The sequence below is a fragment of the Talpa occidentalis genome, unplaced genomic scaffold (genome assembly GCF_014898055.3).
Source record: "Talpa occidentalis isolate TD23 unplaced genomic scaffold, MPIMG_talOcc4v2.1 talOcc4.6, whole genome shotgun sequence".
Classification (NCBI taxonomy): Eukaryota; Metazoa; Chordata; class Mammalia; order Eulipotyphla; family Talpidae; genus Talpa; species Talpa occidentalis.
In genome coordinates this window covers 53,548,220-53,572,864 of record NW_023604972.1, presented here as the reverse complement: position 1 = coordinate 53,572,864, position 24,645 = coordinate 53,548,220, and the positions used below count along the sequence as shown (strand labels likewise).

Genomic DNA, 24,645 nt, shown 5'->3' with positions numbered 1-24,645 from the left:
TTTACACAAATTTTAATTTTTCATTTTGAAAGACCTCTTGCAGTTAACATTATAGTCCTACTTTTAATGTATTGATTAAGTAAGTTTCCTTATTTTCAGTGGTACAATTATATCCTCTATCTCTTCTCTGAACATTCCAGCATATTCTGAAAACTACTCCCCTTGAAAGGCTCTCAGATAGAGAGGCTGACTCATTCTTATAGTATTGTACCACTGGACCCATTGGTGGGAATAGAGATTTTCCATTCATTTTTCACTTCAGCTTTCAGACCACTGTTGATCCCCTGCTCCAGTAGTCTCCACCTTCCCTACAATACTGCTATGGAAGTATATCATCCGCTATTCCACTTTGCTCTAGACACTATTGTCCTACGGATCAACTATTCCTTATTCACTAATGATTTAAGTGTCTAGCTCTGTCTTTTCCACACCTCTGTCGTCATTCATGGTGGAGACTGAGAAGTCTCTTATATTCTTCTTTCTCTATTTCAGCCAGCAATCTGCATCATAGTCATGTTGGCTATTAAAAACCACACCACCTCTAAAATTTCCCATTTTGGGCCTCCCTGGTGGCGCAGCGGTTGAGCGCTGGGTTGCAAAGCTGCCCGCAGCCTCTGCGGCACTGGTTCGATCCCCGGCTGCTCCCCGGCCACCAGAGGAAGGTCCCACATGGCGCGCAGACCTCTCCTGCCACCCGGTGCTCCCCTCAGCAGTGTACTTTGGTCCTTCTGCCTGCTCTGCTCCCCGCTCTGGCTCGGTGAATTCTCTCACCCTCCTGCGCTTCTGACTGTACCCAGTGCTTGTATAAATAAATAAATAAATCTTCAAAATAAATAAATAAATAAATAAAATCTCCCATTTTCCCAAAATCTTTCTAATATCATGTTAACTCACTTCCCTTTATACTCTTCTTTGAATAATGGACTCTATGAGGAATTTTGACCTACAGAGTGTATCACATTATTGCTGAAATCCTCAAGTTTATCATTAAAATTACTTCTTTGTGGACAAATAAAGCCAAACCAATAACAAATCCTAGAAATCTGACACAGAACTATTAGAGCATGAGAGCAGGTGGGAAAGGGGGAGCACAACATAATATGGTGAAAGACTACTGGTGCTGTGCTGGTGGGTGTGGTGTGGTAACAACTGAAGCAGGAAATCATATACTGCTAAATTACAAGCAATGCTGTAAACCAATGTTACCTAAATAAACATAATCAATCAATCAATCTTTCCTTTGCACATACCTCAACTCTCATGAAACTATACAACCAGGTTGACTAATCTCACCAGACCCACAGCATTATCTGGAGACTCACTTCTTAGAGCCATTTTAGATATTCTTTAGGTCTCTCTTACCTAAATTCTATATTGTCTCTCTCTCAGCTAATGACGGTACTTCCTTCTCTTGCTGAAATAAGAAGCAATCAATAACTTTTTCATTTTTCTACCATCAAACTTTCCAAACCTATATCCAGATGTGCTGCCATCTTCTTTGTCTCAATGGATGGATCTCCTGCACACTTATTTAACCTCTTCTGTGCATGCATTTCTACCCCTCTCCCGTACTCAAAGACTTTGCTCCTGAGATTATTCTCTCACAAGTATAAATAATCTCAAAGATTAGGCTATTCTCATTAGCATACAACCATTCTGTACTATCTCCTACTTAGAACATAAAATCCTACTTTGGATCCACATTTCTTTCTAGACTCTATCCCATTTTCCTGATAACTTATAGAGTAAATCTCTTCAGACTGTCATTTAAATTTTATATCTACTTCACTTCTCATTCTCTCTTGGACTTAGACCAATAGTATTAGGCCCTACTATTCCACCACCAGAAATGACTGACCTCTGCTATCAAAGTCCAGGAGTAATTCTCAATTTATTTAGCCTCTAAGCATCATATGATATGATTGCTCAAATCTTCTCCTTGAAACTTTTGACTTCTAGATAACCATGCTCTTTATGGTTTCCTTCTACTTCAGTTTCTCCTTATTTTCTTTTGCTTGATCCTCCTTCATTTCTAATCTTTTAACATGACATTACAAAGTACTCAGATCCTAGGAATTTTTAGTCTCTGTATACATTCCATACCTATGTACCTATGTGTTCTCATCTTGTTACATGGCTTTAATTACCTTACATATTCCTATCACTACAATCTCTTTCCTGAATTCTAATTCCATTCACATGCCTAGATGAATTTTTACCTGAATGTTAATATACATCTTTAGACTAACATACCTAAAAGCACATACTTTTTTTTTTTTTTGGCTGTCAACAACAATAATTTATTCTCTCCATTTATGGAGGACAAAAAGTGGAAAAGTGGTTATCAGCAGGTAAAGCTGGCAAATTCTTTTTTTTTTTAAAGAAAGACTTTTTTTTTTTTTGATTGATTGATTTATTTATACAAGCACTGGGTACAGTCAGAAGCATGGGAGGGTGAGAGAATTCACCAGAGCCAGAGCGGGGAGCAGAACAGGCAGACAGATGAAGTACACTGCTGAGGGGAGCAGCGGGCGGCAGGAGAGGTCGGCGCGCCATGTGGGACCCTCGGCGGTGGCCGGGGATCGAACCGGCGCTGCAGAGGCCATGGGCAGCTTTGCAACCCAGCACTCAACCACTGTGCCACCTGGGAGGCCCATAGCTGGCAAATTCTTGATAGTTTCCCTCAACACACAACCTTCTGTTATTCGTCACAGCTAAGATACAACTTGATATCATTCTTGATTTTACTCTTTTGCAAATCCTGCATCCAACTGATCATCAAATCTTGCAGGCAAAACCTTGAAGATATCTCTATATAGGGTCTCCCCTGGTGGTGCAGCGGTTGAACGCTGGGCTGCGAAGCTGCCTGCAGCCTCTGCAGCGCCGGTTCAATCCCCTGCGGCCGGCGAGGGTCCCACATGGCACAACAGACCTCTCCTGCTTCGCCCGCTGCTCTCCTCAGCAGTGTATTTCATCAGTCTGCCTGTTCTGTTCCCCGCTCTGGCTCTGGTGAATTCTCTCACCCTCACGTGCTTCTGACTGTACCCAGTGCTTGTATAAGTAAATAAATCTTTAAAAAAAAAAAAAAGATATCTATATATTACTCTTCTCCATCACTTAGTCTGTACTCTGCCCAACTCAGATGAATTACTGTAATTGTTTTCTACTGTATGCTTTCCACAGAAGAGAACACAGTAATGACATTAAAATGTAAATTAGATGATGGCTTTTCCATGTTTTCAACCATCCAACAGTTTTAGATCATACTTGGAATAACACCCAAAGTAGTCACCTTCTTGAAGCCTGACATGATTTGGGTCCTGGTAACTATCCACTCTGTCCTTCATTCATTCTGCTGTAACCATACTGCCTTTCCTGCTAATCTTCTAATTTGCAACACGTCTCTTATACCTCAGGGCATCTGCTCTTGTTCCTTTTTCTCTGGAACATGATTTACTCAAAAATTTTATTTAATTTCATTTTTTTTGTTGTTGTTGAAACCCCTTTGCCTCAAATGATTTATTTTTATTTTATTTTATTTTTTACATCATTGTTCATTTTTAAACAATATTTGCTTCCCCCCATTCCTTCAGGTGTAGTCCCCATAGAATTTCCTTCACCAATGCACCCATCAAAACCAAACTGAGATAACACCTTACACTAGTAACAATGGCACATATCAAAAATCTAGCAACAACAAATGCTGGCGAAGATGAGGTGAAAAAGGAACTCTCCTACATTGTTGGTGGGAGTGCAAAGTGGTCTAACCCCCATGAAAAGTTGTCTGGAGGTTCCTCAGTCTACTAAAAATGGAGGTACCATATGACTGGGCAATTCCACTCCTAGGGCTCTCCCCAAAGGACACAAAAACATTTATCCAAAAGAACACCTGTACCCCTACGTTTATTGCAGCACTATTTATAATAGGCAAAACCTGGAAACAACCCAAATACCCAAAAAATAGATGACTGGGTCAGGAAGATGTGACATATATATATATATACACAATACAGTGTTATTCAGCAATCAAAAAAGATACTCAAAAATTTTAAATATCACCCCATAGAAAAGCCTCCTCTGACCACACTCCATGTGAAACAGAATGCAGACATCACATCCCTGCATTCTCTAACCTTTTAGCCTACTTTATTTTTCTTCAAAGCACACTATCTAATGATATTTATTTATTTTTTAATGGTTTATTGGCTATCTCTCAACTCTAGAAAGTTTGTTGAGGGACTTTTTCTATCTTGTTCATAACTCTTTCTCTACCTAGAAGTACCCAGTGCATGACAGGTATGCAATAATTATTTGTTGAACAAATGATTGAATATAATTTTATGGCTCCCTCTCATTTAATGAGAATTAAGGATAATAAGAATTTGAATCCATTCATTTTAACTCATACCCACTATTTTCATCAAATATGTTAGCCTTATAGTTCAAATTATTTTGTACCAGAGCTAAAATAACTACTGATTATCATTTTATCTCTCCCTACAAAATATCTGGTGGAAGTTCCTATAAAGATTGAGAACTTTGAGAGATAAATAACTAAAATAAACAAATGAACAAAATTTCATAAAGTCTGTACCATTTAGGAATAAATAAGTTGCTCTGAGTCATAAAAAAGGTTACTTCTTTAAGCAAACAGGCATAGAAGTAGTGGGAATTGTACTATACATAAATTATACTTCAAAAGTTAACACAGAAAAAGGCATAGAGATGCTCTTCGGAAAACAGCTTTGAATACTCTTTGTGGTCACTGAAAGACACTTTTTGATAGCTCAGAATCCAAAAATTACTCATTCTGTTGCATCTGACTCATAATTTCCTGTTAATCTCGTCCCCCCCACCTCCCATCATACAAATCAATAGCACTGTCTGGATCTGTTTTTCCATTTCAATCTAGCTTAAGGGAATGGAAATTATTATAAAGAAGCATGCAACATGTTAAAATACAGAACTATTTCTAGAACTCACAAATATGTGACCTAAAGAACATAGCAAGATCTCCTTATTGTGTAGCAGCATGTTAAGGATAGTATCAGAAAATTTTTTTTAAAGATATTTATTTATTTATTTATTTATTTATACATACATACATACAAGCATTGGGTATAGTCAGAAGCGCGGGAGGGTGAGAGAATTCACCAGAGCCAGAGCAGGGAGCAGAGCAGTCAGAAGGACCGAAGTACACTGCTGAGGGGAGCAGCCGGCAGCAGGAGAGGTCTGCCCACCATGTGGGACCCTCTTCCGGTGGCCGGGGAGCAGCCAGGGATCGAACCAGCACTGCAGAGGCTGCGGGGCAGCTTTGCAACCCAGTGCTCAACTGCTGTGCCACCGGGGAGGCCCAGTATCATAAATCTTTATACACATTCAGAAAATTCTGTACCCAAACAGAAATTTATACAGCATCTTAGATAAAGTGTTTTTTCTGTGGGCAGAAAAAAGAAAATGGAACTAATCTTTTTTTTTTTTTTTTAAGATTTATTTATTTATATAAGCACTGGGTACAGTCAGAAGCGTGAGAGGGTGAGAGAATTCACCGAGCCAGAGCAGGGGAGCAGAGCAGGCAGAAGGACCAAAGTACACTGCTGAGGGGAGCAGCGGGCGGCAGGAGAGGTCTGCGCGCCATGTGGGACCCTCCTCTGGTGGCCGGGGAGCAGCCGGGGATGGAACCGGCGCTGCAGAGGCTGCGGGGCAGCTTCACAACCCAGTGCTCAACCGCTGCGCCACCGGGGAGGCGCATAAAATGAAACTAATCTTAAAGAAGTGGAGTTTAGCATCTTAAATTAAGCATGACAGGTACACAGATCTAGCAATATAGTTATCCTTGAACATATTTTCTTTCACTATGCCTCTAAGATGCAATGAACACCTTGGAGTTTTTGTTTCCTCTCTTCAAGAAGGAAACAAAATATAGTTTATCACTAAAATAGGCTTTGATAAGTGTTAATCTCAATGTTTCCTAAAATGAAACCTGGAAACAATCAAAACTAAGTTTCACTCATAACCTTGACTTTTTGAGGTACCTTATTAAGAAAACTGAAAGAAGGCTCACAAAATAATTTTGTTTGGAGAAATTTTTTCCAGTAACTTGTATTGACTTGACTATAAACCAACCAATTGTTAACACATAATCCCAACGATTCTTTCAGTTATCATCTCTATTCCTGTTTTTGATCAAGCTAAAAAGAGCATCATATTAACCACTCATAAGTTTTCTGCAAATTGCCATGTATTCGATTACTTGGAATCTAAACACTGGATAATTTATCTGCTCTATCCCTATGACTAGCATTACCTGATCTATTAATAGTTTACTGGTGTGAAACAGTGTCTGCCAGAATTAGTTAAGGGCAAGTTTTTGTTAAATTCCAAATGATTCTTTTATATGTGGCAGCATTTAAATGAACTGAATTACTGAGTTTTAAAGGATTCCCAGAGTTTGGGAGTAAATTCAGAAGCAATCTCTGGTTTTCTAGTATCATTGCAACTTTTAAATTAATGTTTAACATAAACATGTTTTTGTTCATGAAAGGGACCTGTGCAAAATATGAAAAGAATACACATCAATATATTAACTATTGACCTCACATTTTTCAGATAAAAAAAGCAATCAATATACAGACACAACATTTCCATCCTCAGTCCAACACAAGGATAATACTTAATACCTAATAAGAAAGCTGAGTATTTTGGTATGAAAATGAACTCTAAGCAGCCCAAATTGGGTTTTAAAAAAATATAAGATAATCTCTTTTAAGCCAGAAAAGATGTAGTGAGTAATTAACTTTTTACATGATAGATTACTTAGTAGTGACCTACTCATTATTCATTAAACAAATACTGAAAGCGAGCTTGTTGGTTCTTTCAACCTTTTGAAAGAGCTATTACTCTCTTAGAAATTAATGTCAGATCTTCAGAAATTCCTGTTGATATTTACTAAATATGTATAGAAAATTTTAGAAATCAAGCACAAAATTTAATCATTGCGAAGTTTAAAAGATTCCAATAACTCAAACTACTACAACACAATTTAAGCCATTGAATGAATTTATAAGAACATAGAGGAAGAGGAAAAGGAAAGGAAAAGCAGGCAATAGAATTAAGAGGATTAATTTAAAAATTCTTCTTGATTCTAACAAGGAAAAATAAAAGTACCTGTCACCAGACAAGTACTCTTACTATTCTTTAACATTACATACCTTGGTCTCTGTGACTGGCCTTGACCTGGGATTTCATCTACCCCTGGGAGACCACTGCAGGATTCAAACCTCTTTGAAGCTTCACTCTTTCTTACTAATTGTAAATGAAAAAGGAATAATAACAGAGGTGATGAAAATATGAGGTGTTCTTGTTTAAAGCTCAATCATTTAGCAAAACACATGAAAAAAATTTTAGAAATCATTTTCCTATTATCCTATTTTTAGAAATCATTTCCTAGACATATTATTTCTAAAGAGTTATTTCCTCTATTACGAAAATAATTATTTGATGAAATTGCTATTAAGTTCCTATGATACTATTAATATGAGTAACTAGCAGCTTTTCATAATTTTTAAATTTTATACAGATTTATTCTTTTGACACCCTATATCTCAACACAAGTAAAAATTTAAAAAAAAAACACCATGGTTTCTTAAAAATATTTGTTTGTTTTAGATACCTCTTACCTTGTCTGAAATCTGATTCGGAAGAAATAACAGATGGACTTTCACTCGAGATACTAAAGATATCACTGTGGTAAGTTTTATACCTTCGAATTGGTTCTGAAAGGATTACAACAAAAACATTATAAAGCACACTCATTAGTTGTTCCACACAAATCAAATATGCTTACACTTATGAGACTACACCATTTTACATATTACATTAAATTTACCAATTGCTGGGCAGTATTCAAATAATGTGATTCCAATTTTGAGGCAGTTTGTCACATTAGTTACCAGCCTGGACTCTGATGCCAGATTGCCTGGTAGCTCCACTACCTTACTAGGTATGTCACTTTAGGGAGTAATTTCACCTTCTTGTGACTCATTTCCTCTAGCTGAGAAGGGGGTATAATAATCCACAGCCAGATAGGGCTGTGAACATTAAATTAACTAAATATGCCAAGCTCTTAGGATATCACCATTAATGAACATCACCATTTTAAACAGTTTTTTTACTTGTAATTTCTACATGTAATTTTCTATGTTAGGTGCTGTAATGGATAGAAAAGTCAAAAGTATGGTCTCAAACTCAGAGACCTTAAAATATAGAAGTATATACATAATTCAAGACACACTGTTTAGTTCTGCCAGAACAAGATGAACAAGCACTGGGAGTAGGGGGTACTGTGGAGGATCGTGCAGAATGCCCTATCGAGGGGACAGGATTTCTGTCCTACTAAAACCTAAACTGTACCTTCTAAATGTTTGACTCCACCCCTTCTCTTAATACCCACAATTGTTCTCAGATCATTATTCATTTCATGCCTTGACTGCTGCATGTGGCCCAGAGTCACCCTTCCACAGTCTCCCATCTTAATTCACATTATAAAGAGTGAACTTTCCAGAAATGAACATCTAAGCATATTGTTCAACTTCTTAAATTCTTCAAATTAGAGTCTTTAAAAAACAATTTAGAACTCCTTAGTTTGGCATTCAAAGCCTTCATTAACTGGTCCTCAACTATATTTTAGTAGCGGCTCACCATAGTGTTCATTTGCTAGAATCAGGTGAAAAGTATAGACCTCTATCCACTCACAAACCACATATATTCACAAAAACTTAAATAGAACTTTAGAAACTCAATCCCTTGTTCCATGGCCTCATTGCCACCTGTTCTCCTAGACACATTTTGCCCCCATGTTACTGTATTTGCAGATAAAGCATATATTCCCTTCAGATATATACTCTTTATGCTAGGAATACTGCCCCACCCCCCTTTCTTCACATGAATATTTGAGTTTTTTCTTTTAAGAGAAGCCTCACCTCTTCTACAAAAGCTTTCATGACTACCTAATGACTGAGGGAGCTATTGCTTCTCTTGCTTTCATTTGCTTTGCTGCAACTCTTCTGCTTAATAGTTCTCTACTTTGCTTCCTTACCTCAGTTATAAACTCTGACAAAAAGGGTAGTGTCTTAGATATACTGCTACTGCTCGTATCTAGCAATTCTTTGATATATAGCTAATACAAAATAAATATCGAGTAAGTCTGAATTAATGGATAAATATGTATTATACAAAGTTTATTTTAAAGGAACTGTTTCCATTGCACAGACAAGTCAGTGGCCAAATCAGCGAGGGTTATAGAAGGATTAAATGGTAAATAGTTGAGAAAATGAGAATACACAATTTTTTAAAATAGTGTAAATAGCGAGGGTCTGAGAAAGGAAAAAAATATTTTTAAACAAAATAGAATGAGTGATTAAGGCCTTTTTGGCAGACTGGAATGTCTGAGCATGATTTCAGGCATCAAATAAAAGTCTACAGATTAGGGGAGACTGAAGCTGCAAACGATAGTGGGGAGAATTGGTAAGAAATGTGCTGAAGGATCACGAGGAGATGGAAAACTACAATATGCACTGGTTGGTTTGTTAGGCAAAGAAGAAGAAAGAAATGACTGCCAACAGAAAGAGTTAAAGTACAGAGGAAATCCCAAGCTACTCTTGTTAGAGTTGCCTTACTCCTAGTAATGAAAAGTGAATCACTTCCTGGGAGCCAGTTTGGCTGGGAGATTGGAAAGAATAAAGAAATTCTGCTGTGAAGAACATGATAAGAGTGAGCACAACCACAAGAAAGCACTTGTGTAACCATGAGAGTTAAGATTAGGCTAGATGGAATACATAAATTTTATTGGAACTAGTCAGAATGGTTTGGTGACTTTTTCTAGTCACTAGAGAAAATTGATCATGGAAAATACCCAGAATTGAGGAATGACATGCATGGGATGTATAGTAGCAGATAATCAAGGATTATGAGGGAATCTTTTCTACTAGTTTATAAACATGAGGGCAGGGACTACACAAAATGATTATTTCTTGTGCTAGGAGGTGCTCAATGGAGAATATTAAAAGATGAATGAACAAATAATTAAATGACACAAGAATGAGGCTTACAAAACCAGGATGGAAATGATGGGCTAGAAAAACTGGGAGGTTAGGCTGGGACAAAACTTTAAATAAATGAGACACATAGCAGGATAGATGATTGGCCATGGACTTGATAGAATTGTTTACCTGGAAAAGTAGGGATAATATAGGAGAATTCCTATTTTATCGAGATTTGCATATAATGAATGTGAGTATCAAATAATACTATCACTGATGGAAACAGCTGTGGAATTGAAAATCCAATACTTTTAAAAAACGATTCCATTCCACCATGGGGAATGTTCATAGTAAAATTATTAAGAAATTTTGAAAATTCTGCTGGTTTAAGATGAGTGTGATTTGAAAGGACTGTACAAAATTTCAAATAATACTTTTATTTAATACTACTTTAAATTTAATGAACACAGTTAAATGGTTACTTAAGAAAAATGGCTACTTTCAAGGGTGCAAAAGAGTTATATTTTATTGTTATTAAACTCCCAAAATAAAATTTTGAGGGATTTTCCAAAGGAAAATCAACCAAATTACAAAGCTGGCTCTGTAACATATAGGACAGTAAAAGCAAGAAGGTCAAAGAGGGGACCCAAATGTACAGAGGCAATATGGTTTTACCTTACAAAGAAAGGCAGAAAGTCACAATAAACCTATTCAGTAAACAGAGGACAGAACTTTAGCCACATGGAATTTATATCATGTAATCACAATTCCACATCTCATAATAAATGAATTTACTGCTTCATTAACATATCTACAAAGTGGCTGCTAGATAGTAAATAAATATGACTTCAATTTCCATTCTTGGTAGTGCTTTATAATTGTTCTTAAGCTATTTCACATGTCTGTAATCTCTCTCACTAGTCTGTTTTCTTTCCATTTTCTTGAGTTTGACAACACTAGTAAACTTTTTACAATTCGAGATCCTTCTGCAATAAATTAATGTAACTTTGACAAAATTCTTTTTTAAATATGACCAAAAAATGCTTTACCATTTTATAGTGATAAGGCACCAGCACTCCAGAAATACAAACCGAATAACTAGGTTAGCAAGACTGTTGGGAGTAGAATGGCTTTGGTTTTTTCCTAGACTGGGGTAGGAATGGGGAATCTATGTCAATTAAAGTGGTAAAAATCTTTTTTGTGAATTTCTTGTATTCTGGAATGTTTCTTTTAAAATGTTATTAGTCATGTTTCTTTCATGTAATCACATGGAAGATATAAACAGATTATAGTTCCCAGGCAATATTTACTACTCAAATCATGCATATAAGAAGTTATAATCAGATTAAAGCTCTCAGCCAAAATTTACTACTCAGTCAAGCTTGTAAGTTTGGCTGTTATAAATATGGGCTTTCCATTTCTGGATTAATAAATTTAACCATTCCAGGAATTTTAGTAACATCATATGTCCTTTACCAAAAGTGTCTTGCATTGGTATATAAGGAAAAACATTGTTCATGCTTACAGATAATTTGTACAGGAACATTTCTTGGCTTTCTGAGATGATTTACATAAAGGCGTCCAGTACTAGCTGGTGGACAGCTTTCTTTATTCTGATCTGCAGAATGGTACTCCCATTTTCCATGAGCGGTCTAAATACTAAATACTATCAAAAACTTTTTCTTTTTTTTTTTTTTTTGAGAATCCAGACACCACAAATAAGCTTTCCATCTACATTTAAATATATTATCCAGCACTTCAGATTTGGTCCCTGGTACCAGACCCCAGGAGTGTGGTACTGACTGGATCACTTAGAAAAAATACATTATGACAACTTGTATACAGTCATGAAAACAAGTTTTCATGCACCCATTTCCTAGCATCAATAAACCTACTAATTGTTATTTTAACTAGAGTGTCAGACTATTTTTAAAAAATAGATATTTCGAAGTATTTACAAAATATTACAAGTTTTCTGAGTGCCAAAATTCTTGCATCATGTGCTATGGACCTATTAAGAATATTCAAATACATGTAAAATACCTATGTAGCCACTTATTTGCAATACTAAAATTGTCATAGCAAAATTTTAAACTTTCATCATTACAACAGCAGATCAATGTTTGTTTTGTGGATAAAATTAGGCTCAAAGTCTAATTTTTTGGTTTGCAAATTTCCTTTCTCAACTAGTAAATATTTAAATTAAGTTTACATAGTACAAATTAGTATACCAGGGACCATTTAAGATAATGATTATAGCTCATTTCACTAGACAAATTCCTTCTCTTTGACTTATTTTTCAGATATGGAAAATTAACTTGTAGGAGATGAATATTTGTGATAGAAATAATGAGCACTAAAGAGTAAAAGGGATTATAAAATTAACCTGGGAACATATTACTTAAATAGCACCAAATTGGGCTTGTATAATACATGTAAATAAACACATAGGAATATATTATCTCTAAGAAACATTCTGTAGAAAAGTGGTGAGAGAATGAGAAGAGCAAGGCTTACAGAAGAATGACTTAATGAATTAACATTTCTGGATAGATTATTAGAGAGACTGCATATTCATACATACTCTGACAGTTGAAGGTATCTTCTAATTTCTAGTATTATTTTATCCTAATTAGGAGTACACTATTTTTTGGTCAGTATACAAGGCATTAAAACCTGAGAAAGGTTTATTATCCTTTAACTGTTATCTGTTTCTTTAAACAAATTTACTCCAACTCATATTATATTGACTCCACTTACAATAAAAGCAATAGGCTAAAGTTTTCTCTCATAACTTCTTAACTACCAACGTCACAATTTCCACCACCAAGTAACACTTAAAACATATAACGCCTTGGCATGTGATTATGAACACTATACTTTAAATGTGTAGATTATGAAGACTTGCATAATATTCTGGGATTACATAAAGCTGTTTGTGTTTCAGATGAAACCTTCAAATCTACAATCTTCATATTTAAAGAATCTAAGCCAGCACAAACTGTAATCTAAAAACACCATTTACAAGTGACACATATTCAAGTTCAGACAAGTAACATTCAGAAAGTGAGGCTCAGTCAATTGCAACATCAGAAAATAACTACTTTTACCTTAGCATTTCTTCACCTTTAATACATGACTCAGACTACACACTACAGATACATCTTTCAAAGAGAAGTATACTAAAAAGACTGGTTTTGAACTATAAAGCTTAGAACTATATAGCTTAGAACTATAAAGGAAACTTTAAAAAAACACATTTTAAAGGTTATGGGCACTAACACAATATTTCAAATTTCAAATAAAGCAGAGAAACAAAAGTTGTAAAATATGTATTTATGCATAAAATGTTTTTCTCTGCTTTTTCAGGAAATTAATTTCTGGAGATCGGAGATTGCCCTTTCATGTGTTCACCAGAACCCACTGTTATTCTATACTTGCCATACTACATGACATATAAAACAGAATATAAAACTCTTGATAGACATGATCAGTATTTTAAAAATGTCCAGTGTTGAGAAATAATGATACATGTCATTGTATAAATTACAGCATTATGGTTTGATGATCAATAAAATATTAAGGGTGGAGAACTCAGCAAGTGTGAATGTATATAAATGAGGAAAAATGTATGAAGAAATGCTCTGTGAGCTGTGAATTACTTTATAGAAATAAAATTTGTGCACAGTAGCAATGACAAAAAGAATGATGAGCCTCCAATTCCCTTTCTGGGGTTCCTGTGTAATGTGGCAGCCACAGATCAGGGCCATGACTTCCATGTGAGCTGGCTGTACCACTTTTCAAGCATCTTCTAGGATCCTCAGTTATGACTCCACCAATCCTTCCAGAATTTTCTAACAGAGTTCTAAAGGAAACTGATTGCATATACTGTTGGGTGATCAGGTCTGACTGACAAGTATGTGCTTTTCTGTGAAAACTGGACAAAGCAGAGTAAAGGGAGGTGGGTTTTCTCCTTACCATATGTATAATTTATCAGATAATACCATTGCATCTGTATTTGAAGTAGTATCACTGAATATACAAAAGTTCTTTTAATGATCACATTGAGATATTCAGCTTAGAGTAACACTTATTGATTACCTATTAAATGTCACTTGGAGTGGTACATATGTGATCTAAGGATACAGTTATGAATTAGACAAGACTAATTTTTGATGTGTACAGGAGAAATAAGCACCTCAAAACAAGTAGTTGCAATGAAAAACATAGGCCACCATCCTAAAGTGGAAAGGTGAAAGCTTCCTTAACCAGATAAGGCCTGAAAACAGTGATAGTGTTAGTGCAGAATGCTGCAGTAATAAAGGTAGCTTTAAGAAATAGAAAAGGGCCTGTAGGTAGGCAGAGAGGGAGAGAGAAAAAATATTGGAGTGAGGAAATGCTAAAGGGTGAGACTGGAGAGATACAACTGTGGAGAACTTTAAATATCAAGAGCTAAAGAATTAGAATTTTACCCTGCTTAGATGATGGAAAGTCATTAAATGGCTAAAGGCAGAGAAGGAAATGCAGGGAAATGGAGAACAAACTGTAACTGTGATCAGTTTAGAAAGCTACTCCCATAGGCCATAAGCAACAGAAGGAATTGAGAGATGGGTAGAATGAAGACATTTTGGAGTTTAAAATTACTGGGTCTGGGCCTCCCTGGTGGCGCAAGGGGTTAAGTTTCAGCACTATGAAGCTATTAGCAGCCACTGCAGCATAAGTTCAATCCCTAGCCAGGAAGCCTGCCCACAAGGCGCAGCAGACCTCTTATGTCTTTCCCACTGCTCCCCTCAGCAGTATACTTCAGTCAATCCATCTGTTCTATTCCCCATTCTTTCTCTGGTGAATCCTATTACCCTCCTGCACCTCTGGCCTGCACCCCAGCTCCTGTAGGAATAAATAAATCTTTTAAAAAATAAATAAAATTACTGGGTCTTAAAAATTATGATTGCTAGTAATTAGATCAACCTATTTTTTATTTTTACTGATTTAACATTAGTTTACATCATTATGTTTTAGAGGTATAAGATCCATTTAAAATATTTTTTTAATCAATCCGTATTTCTCAAAAGGTGTCTGTATCAAAGTGAAATTGGGCCTATGTTATTTATGCACAGGTTTAAATTAGTTTATTAATTTCTGATAAAGGTCTTCTATGATGTCTGTGGACTCCAAAATCAGTATTTTATTACTATGAATAAAGACACCATAAAGTCTGTACTGTTTTTACCTTTAATTTTCCTTAGTGTTTCAAAATGCAATTTCATTTTTTCTACTTGGATACATCAAAAAAAGTAAATGTCTATTCTCTCTTGAATGTAAACTAAACAACGACTTATTACATACTTCTCAAATGCTTCTCAAAACAATTTTTTTCTCAGCTGAACATGGATGTATTTTTATTAGACTGACTTTATATGAGAACAGCCTGAAGCTGTGCTATCTACTATGGTAGCATTGGCAACATGTAGCTATGTCAGTTTAAATAAAATGTTCAGTTCTTCAGTTTCACTAGTCATATTGCAAGAGCTCAGTAGTCACATGTAGTTTATAAGTACTGAGCTGAACTTTGTAAACCTAGAATATCTCCCTCTATTTAAGAATTTCTATTGGAAAATGCTAGTCTAAACTGTAAATCTCTTTTAAAATCTAATCCTGGATCACAGTACACATTTGTTTTTTTCTGGTTAAGATGCTCAATTAATCTATAATAATGTGCTTTTCATAGATACAAAATGTTTTTGCCTATTAGTATAATAAGACACTGATTACTGAAATAATATGATATTTGATCAAGCACATAAAATTCCTACATATTCAAATTTACTTCTGTGGAATTGATATGCGTGAAATAAAAACTGAATATCAAAGTTACTTATTATTTTAGTTCATGGAGCAATCTAAATATCAATCAAATTATATAATTTTCTTTTTTTCCTGTTTTTGCTATTCAGAAGGAAATAAATTGAAGAAATAAAAGCTAAACAGTTCATCTTTGCCAACTATGGATTTCAGAAGAGAGAAGTTTTGAAAAAAATTTGTCCCTTCATAATAGGCCACTTGAAGTATTCTACATAAACTACAACATTTATGAATCCATTCCCTTGCTTTTCTGAAGTGTTAGTATAATATATAAACTTTCAAATTTGGTTTTCTCATAAAAATGAAACATTATAGTGCCTCAATAATTGAGTGTTTACATAATCTAATTGCACAACACTGTGTTTAAGCTGTCTGTATTTGCAGGGGAGTCACTTCATAGAAGAGTTAGGACGGGAGGTCACAGAATTTAAAGAAAGGAAACAATAACAATAGTCACTTTTATAGGATTTAATTGTACCTGTTTTTCATACTTTCCCTTCTAGTATTGTACAGCACACCAAGGAATTTTGACTGTTGAAAGTAAAATGCTATTTGTGGTCCCCACCCAGGGTGTGGAGTGCTGTTCATACTATACACAAAATACTGGTTCCAAGTCAGTCTCTCATAATCAGGAATATGTTGCCAACCCACAGAGCAATGGATAAGGAGTGTGTGGTAATTACATCACAAGACAGATGGAGACAGATACTCCGATTTGAAAATAGACAATTTCTCAGATCTCAGATGGACTGGAGAGAGGTAGAAAAAATATACTGGGGGCAAGGAAGAAAGGAAGAGAGTACAAGAATAAGCAGTCCTATGCTGAGGTGAAAAAATGAAATTAAAAAAATATAGCAAAATAAGAGAGAGTGGCATCAAAATTTAAAATTAGTTTCCAGGAAAGAAAATCTAAGTTGTGTTTCTTACTGCTCCCTCTGCTTTCGGTAGAGGATTCTCTGACAGGTTAACTTACTAGTATAGTAATAATCTTAAGTCTATAATTTTGAAACTTTATTATTTCTTCCTTGAGATCTTTTTATTCCTTTCTTTTGTTCCCCCAAAAGTCAGAGGACTCAATGCTAACCATTTTGAAGATAAGTTTACTCCCTGATCTCGCTAGCTACAGGAGAACCATTTCACAGATCCTACCTTGGAACCCCACCAAAACACTACCTACAACAAGAGGGCATGTGATACAGTGGAGCTCTACCTCAGCCCCTGTCTATTCAGGGTGTTTTATGACTCATTTTGAGCCTTACTTTAGTAATACTATCTTATTGTATTAAAAATTATGTAATTTTATTAGTAAGAGACTTAAGAGATTTGTTAGGCAGTTACCTGAATGTCCAGTTTCCCAGGCACTAAAAAGATTTTCAAAAAAATGTCCCCAGTTTTTGCTGGAAACTAGAATAGCAGAGTGGAGAAAGTCTTATTCTCGGTCTCAAGAGACCTGGATTCTAAACACAGCTCTATATGAATTATGTATCTCCTTTGGCAAAATAGCCCACTTTGGGTCTCTGAAAATGAGACACCTGTTTGAAATGGGTATCCAGATTCCTTCCATCCAAATGTCTAGTCTCTCTTGTGCTAGTTTGATGTTGTTAACTGAGGGGATGCTGTGCAGATGATTTAGATAAAATCTCCTTTCAAGAGGATGGGGCCTGAGCTAAGGAACAGGCTATACATTTGAGGACAAAGGAGACACCATCTTTACTACCAGTTCAATGATCATCCTTGCATGCCCCAAAGAACAAACTAAAATTTAGTGATTTCTTTTCTTCCCATTGTTTTATAAGCCCAATGAACACTGGAACACTTCCTTTTGAAAAATCACGAAGTAACGGGTGGTGGGAAATGTTAGGATAAAAATGAAAATATTTGAGGGAAATCTACAATCTTCCATATGATGAAATGATGAAAACTATTAACCAGTTAAGTGATTTAGGGCATGTTAATTAATTGCCAAAAGCCCAAAACATGTGCTCCAAGACTTCTTCATAATTTTAAAATTACTGGATATCCATTAGCAATGCAAAATTTAAAGGTCACAAAAACTGTACAGAGCACTATGAATATTTCAAAATGCTTTAAAACAAGAACATTTAAAATGAAATATGTACGAGAAAGCATGTTAGTAATATCCACTGTTTTGATTGATTTATGACACACAGAAAGGATGTGTGGCATCTACTTTTCATGATGATTAAATGGGAATTATTTCCTATTCTGTTTATTTTTGTTGTAATAGCCAAAATCTTCATATTAGCAATCTGCACTTTTATTTTCACAGCTAACATAAATTATCTCACCTTTAGAAAAAGGTCAAACTAAAACTAACAAGTTACTCAACTAAATAAAAATTAATTCCCTTTGCATTCCAAACTTCAAACATTCTTTTTGAATAATGCATTTGGTCTAAAGCAAATATAATGTATTATTACTTGCAAGTTGCTATATGATAATGGAATTTATTTAAGGTAGTGTATTTCCATAACAAGCCAACATTTTCAATATGTTTTGTTTAACTTGGTTATAACATATACATACTCTGGGGGGGGCGGGGCGGGGAAGGTAGGTCTTTTGTGGGAGCAACGCCTTTGAAAACTCTTCAATAGCACAGAAAGCTTTCGGGACAGAAATTATCCCTTATCAAACAAAACTGTATTAAAAAAATCTCATAACAAATGTGTAATTTCTAAATCTGGAAATTATATTGTATAAGAAGCTACCATTTTGAAAAAGTAAGGGTCTACAAAGATTATACATCATCTGTACAGACATACAGGAATATCTGGAAACAAGTTGTTCTATTTGATCTTAAGACACACACAAAACCTAAAAAATAAAAGGTTTATATGCAAACTAGGAGAATAATTCATCTCACTATTCATTTTTAAGTAATCAACAAAATAACCTATTCAAACAAAATATATTAAGCAGATTAGTGCAGGATGATTTGATAGGTTAAATATATTTTCATTAATGTTTATTATCTTTACTGTTTAACTCAAACCAAGGTTCAACTGTGAAACCACTTTTCTCAAAATTTACTTGTTCACACTGTTGACTTACAAAATATTAAGTCAAATAATCTTGAAAATGAGATCACACATGAGAACATAATGAATTATTTCATTTTTAGTATTTGCATGTCAAGAATATATACTACTCAAATTTTCAAATGTTAGAAAAATGATCTAGATAGCTATATAGCTTCCCTTTTTGTATTGTGAGTTGAACATAGGTTTATCTATTTGAATAATTGAGTATTACTTTTGTTTTCCACAACGGAAAAGATTTGTTTACAGAAATGTCTCCATGAGGGCATGCTCTAAGAGGGCCAACCTAATTAATACTCACACACTAGCTGTTGTACAATACTAAATAGTTATAAAACTTCCAAAAGGGGAGACTTTTTGAGTTATAGAAAGTATCTGTTCTTTGCTGTCACAATGCTAAAGGTTCACTGATCTGAGGTAAACGGTGAAAGAGTACATAAAACAAATTTCTAAATTTTTATTTTCTGTCTTTGAACATTTTGAGATCAAGAGCATTTGTGACACTGGATGCTTTTAAAAATGCACATTATATAAAACCTTGAAATACTAATTAAGTATTCAATAATTTCCTTCATAATTATATTTGTTACTAATTTGCAATTACTGAGTTTAAAAATAAGCCCAAAGTTTATTTTACTAGAAGTAGAATGTGGAGAGAATGCTCAGTTCTAGAACTATGTTTAAAACATATCAGAAACCTTTAGCAATACTTTAAAGGCAATTTAAAGGAAAAGGCATTGGAAAAATTATCTCAAAGAAGACTATGACCCATGATTATGTCACTATTCTTGTTGAGCTAAAAAGTACCTTAAAGTTCCCTTTGATCAGTTATGTCACAGGTTATGTCTAGGAGACAAAAGGAAGTTATAAAACTTTAATTTCTAAAAATCCATTGGCTTAGATTGAAAATTCTCTTTTGTTTTCTCTGCCACCTATCTATATTAAAAATAGGCACTTCCCATCTGTTAGAATAATAGCTTTATTCTACTCAATATAGTTTTACGTGTGTGTGCTAGGCAATTTTAAAACAGTTTTGCCCTGTAGATAGAATTTTTATTTATAGGGTTATTTTATGTCCCTAAATACCAATAAAGTAATCATTTGCTTAATCGCTTTGCAGTCATTACCCAATTAATCTACTTTGCTAGGCCCACTTTACAAATGAGGCAACACAGACTCAGATTGAAAAAATCCAGTTGTTGAAGGATCACATAGTCACTAAATGGAGTAAATAATTTAAGCTTAGGGCAACTGATTTTTTAAAGTTAAACACTAGTATTTTTAAAATATAGATTTAAAACTTCATTTAGACCAAACAAACCAAACCATTATCTCTACTTGTCATGTCCCCAAATTTGTTTTTTGAAACTGGTGGAATGACTCCACCATCACCATGCCTGCCTAGGATTGCTGATTTTGATTCACTATTGCTACTTTTCATGAACCAGTCATTTACTGAAGCCTCTCAACAGATGATAGATGGTGTTGTGAAGGATTAAAAAATAGAAAACGTAGGTCCTGCCACTGAGAAACTTACAATCTAAAAATATACTACCCAAAACAGTGAACTATAAGTTGACAGGACTGGCCATATTCAATAGGGATGACATTGTGGAAGAAGTTTACTTTTGATTAGGATTTGTTGGAAAAGAGAAAAAAAATGAGAAAAAAAGGGTAACTTTGGTACAAAGGATTGACAGTGGAAATAAGACTTGTGGAATGGTTTAATAACCCTTCTTTATTTCAAAATGCAATTTTAAATATAGTAATTCAATTCTCTCTCTCTCGAACACACACAAATTACTAACCTTCCACATTCATGGCTTCTCTCAGAACCTGAAGTTTCTTTTGTCTCTCTCGGATTCGGTCCAAAGCACTTGATATTGCTGAGGAGGTGGGTAATTCTCGTGTGTGAAGCACTGAATCTGTTTTCTGAGGGCCAAAGATGTCCAAGGCAATGCTTCCATCTGAGTATCTTGCCTCTTTTTTTCTAGGAGTAGTAGAAGTCCTCACTGATACTGCCCCAGAAAGACAGTGCGTGTATCTGCTGGTCTCACCAGAAGAGAAGTCTCTGTCAGCTGTGCAAAGCAAGTCCAAGGATGAAGCCCAAATCTTCTTTTTGGGAATCACATCACTGCCAGGGAGAACTTTTTTTTCTGGGTCACTAGTTTTGAACTGGTAAGGGGAGCAGATATTTTCAGAATCTTCATTTCCTGAATTATTGTCTGATGAAATGTCCTTGAAATAATCTTCCTCATCTTGTGTGTCTCTGATGGACAGAAATCCCATAGATTTACTAAGCCCTTTGTTAAGAAAGGTCTGATGAGAGAATGGAGACTTGTGTATGTCTAGTACATCAGAAGTAGAGCTTCTTCCTGGAATGATAAGAATCTATCATGTATGCACAGAAGTTCTGGAAAATAACTGGGATGTAACCTTACTATTGACAATGAAAGTATTTCATTGGGAATTTTCTAAATTATCCAAATGGAGGATCAGAGATGAAATGGGATGGTGGAGGTAGTGAAAGGAGAAGTGGAGAGATGCTACGTTTGCATAACTTTTCAAATTCCAATGACTTTTATATAATGAAATAGTAAATTGAAATTTTTTGAGTAGTATTTTATATTCCCCAAAGGTGAATTACGTGGTCTTTTAAAATAAAAGTTTCTAATACCAGTTTGGTGGACTACTAGTTACTCATAAATGTTTTGGGATAACAATAGAATGTAGAGTATATTCCTTTAATTTCTAAAGGTATAATTCAAACATTCATTACTTTAATATAAAGCTCTGGTATACTCTGGCACTTAACAAATATGTTTAAAGGATAGACAAAGAAGTCTTCCAACATTCTAGATGGAAAAAAAGATTGTAGCATTTGGAATTCTTAAGAAATAATGTTCTACTATGATAAGATAATCAGAAAATTTGATTGTTTAAAATTCAGATAGTTTGACTATTGACATTATGTTAGAAACTTAATTTTTCATCTAGTTTACTTTATCAATATTTTAGGTACAAAAACTAATTTTATTTCAACATAAAAACTGTCACATGGAGATTAAATTTCCTTCTACCTATATGTCATAAAATTAAGTGACATAGGCACAGTCATGAAGGATATATAAAGACTGCTCAACTGGAAAGCTTAAGTACCTAAGTTTTTATTATTTCTCACAACTAAAGATTTTTAAATTATTTATTTGAATCAAATTAAAATTTTATAACTAAAATATGTAAATCACTTCAGAAAATAAATGTATTACTTCAAACTGAAATATTAGCTGAATTTTTAAAGTAATTTTCTCAGTGACATGATGAATAAGTGAGAGTAGGTGTGGGGTAGGGAACTTAATTTTTCCATGCACTTTTCATGTACTAAAATACTATTTCCTTGCAAACATAACATATTAACATTTGTCAACAGGAATAAAGTAGCATTCTTGTTTATTCCTTAGTTTTTAATGTAACTAAAACTAGTAAGTCATTCTAATTTTTTTAAGAAAGCAGTCTGCATGTAAATACATTAAGATACAGTAAAAATGCCCCATCAGAAATTAAGTTTTGAATGCAGATTTAACATCAAAACACTCGTGTGTGTGTGTGTGTATGTATGTATCTATATATCTTCAGTATTGAGGAAAAAAAACCAGAAAATAAAATTTTAGTTACCAACCCTGTAACACAGATTTCCTGTGTACAACGCTCTGGGATTCCTCTTTAATTACCCATTTATATATGTAATACAAAGTAATGATTAAAACTATCCTCGCAATAATAGATTGTTTATTACTCATTTGAAGAAGTCAGTTACTTCTTCATTATAACAACTATAACCTTCAATTACCTGACTACAAATTTTATCTTAAAAATCTTAGAAAAGCAAATTCACTTCAGAATGGCAACAAACAATTGCTTATTGGATAATCAGATTCAGACATTGTGTTTTTCTTATAACTCATCTTCCCCTGAACATGGATCCACGTAAGCGCAAATAAGGATAACATCAATATTTGGGGCATGTCATATAGGAAATATATGAAAGACTAGGGTATTAAGAGAAACACACCACACCACATCCAGACAAGATTGTCATAGAGTCTAGCTTCTAATCTAAGATACTAAAATGCTGCCCATGACAGGGATAAATCATATTCTTGAACAAACCATATTTTGAAACTCATTAGTTTAAATTTTTATTTAAAAAAGAGGATACTTTTGAAAATAGAATACATTAGATAATAAATGAGAGTTGAAAGGATTTAAGGATCATAAACCACAGAAGAACTCAACAATCTGCCTTCTTATACTATTTTGACTACCAACAAGTAATAAAAACCTGGAGAAAATTAAATGAATATTCTGACAACACCATAAATTCAATCACTTTGGAAATTCAATTTATGTGTTAACAGTAAGTTCACTCAATTTCTATAATAACTATATTACTTTTCTTCATTCTTCAAGTTTTCCACCTTAACTCTCTTCTGTTTTAGCTGATGCCCTTGTTTCATATTTCACCAAGAAAATAATTGTCAGAAGGATTTTTTTTTCATTTTTCCATGCCTAATTCTATTAATCTAATAATGTCCACAAATCCTTACCCTGATGTCTCAAAGGATAAAATTTTCTACTAATTGAAAGTCATATTGCAATATGTGTTCAATTCTCTTCTTTTTACTTTTACCAAAAATATTATTTCTTTGGTTAACTTCTCCCTTCTGTGTGCACATCTTCATTAATCCCATCTCTATTGACTCATTCCCATTTATATACAAACATGCTGTAATAGCTCCATAATTAAAAACCTAAGTAAACAAACTCTCTACTTTGTTACATTTCCCTCTAGCTACTGCTTTCTTCAAATTATCACTTTCAAGTCATTATTCGACCCACTTTAATCAGCTTCCAACTCCTACACACCTTGACAATTCTCATCACATTATCAATAAAGAAATTCTTATCGACAAATCCAGTAGACACATACGTATCCATATCTTACTTTTCTCTCAGCAATAATTGATACTGGAGAAAATTCCTTACTGAATCTCCTTTCCCTCTTTATAAGCCTGTTTCCTTCTACTCAAACTGCTTCTCTTTATTTTGCTTTTTCATACTCTAATGGGATGTATTGGACTTCCTCAGGTAATCGTTATAGAACCTTTTGTATTCTTTCCTTAAATAATTTCACCTATTAAGAAGACTTTAAATATTTTCTACGTATTCACAACCCTCAAGTTATATTATTGGCACCCACCTCTTTTGGTAGTTCCAATCTTAGGTAACTGATTACTAATATTAGCTCAGAAGCATCTTAAGCTATACAAGCTTAAACTTATTTTTTGCTTTGCACATTCAGAGATGTCCATTCTACCCTAGCCTTTCTTATTTCAATAAAAGGCACCAATATCTAACTTATTTGAGCAAATCAGAAATACCGTCACCATCCCAAAATTCTCATCCTTCTTATTTCCTGTATTAAATCCACTAGAAAGAGCTGGTTATTTAAATTCTCAAAGATATCGTACTCCGTGTGATATCTTCCACTGGTATCATCCTATGCCCAGTTATCACTTGACCAGAAAACTGCAATGTGCTCTAGATATACCTACCGACTTCTACTTTCTTCAAACAACTATTCTCAACTTAGCAGCCAGAACTATCTTTTCAAAATATAAATT

At 34.4% G+C, this 24,645-nt stretch overlaps 1 protein-coding gene across 1 annotated transcript in view; it reads right to left on the bottom strand.

Annotated features, from left to right (window-relative positions):
* The window catches only part of PTPN13 (protein tyrosine phosphatase non-receptor type 13), a 196,755-nt gene that overhangs the window by 90,798 nt on the left and 81,312 nt on the right, over positions 1-24,645 (bottom strand). Inside the window, 3 exon segments of the mRNA XM_037529548.2 lie at positions 7,212-7,305; positions 7,680-7,775; positions 20,770-21,336. Of these exon segments, the coding sequence (XP_037385445.2) occupies positions 7,212-7,305; positions 7,680-7,775; positions 20,770-21,336 (757 nt within the window).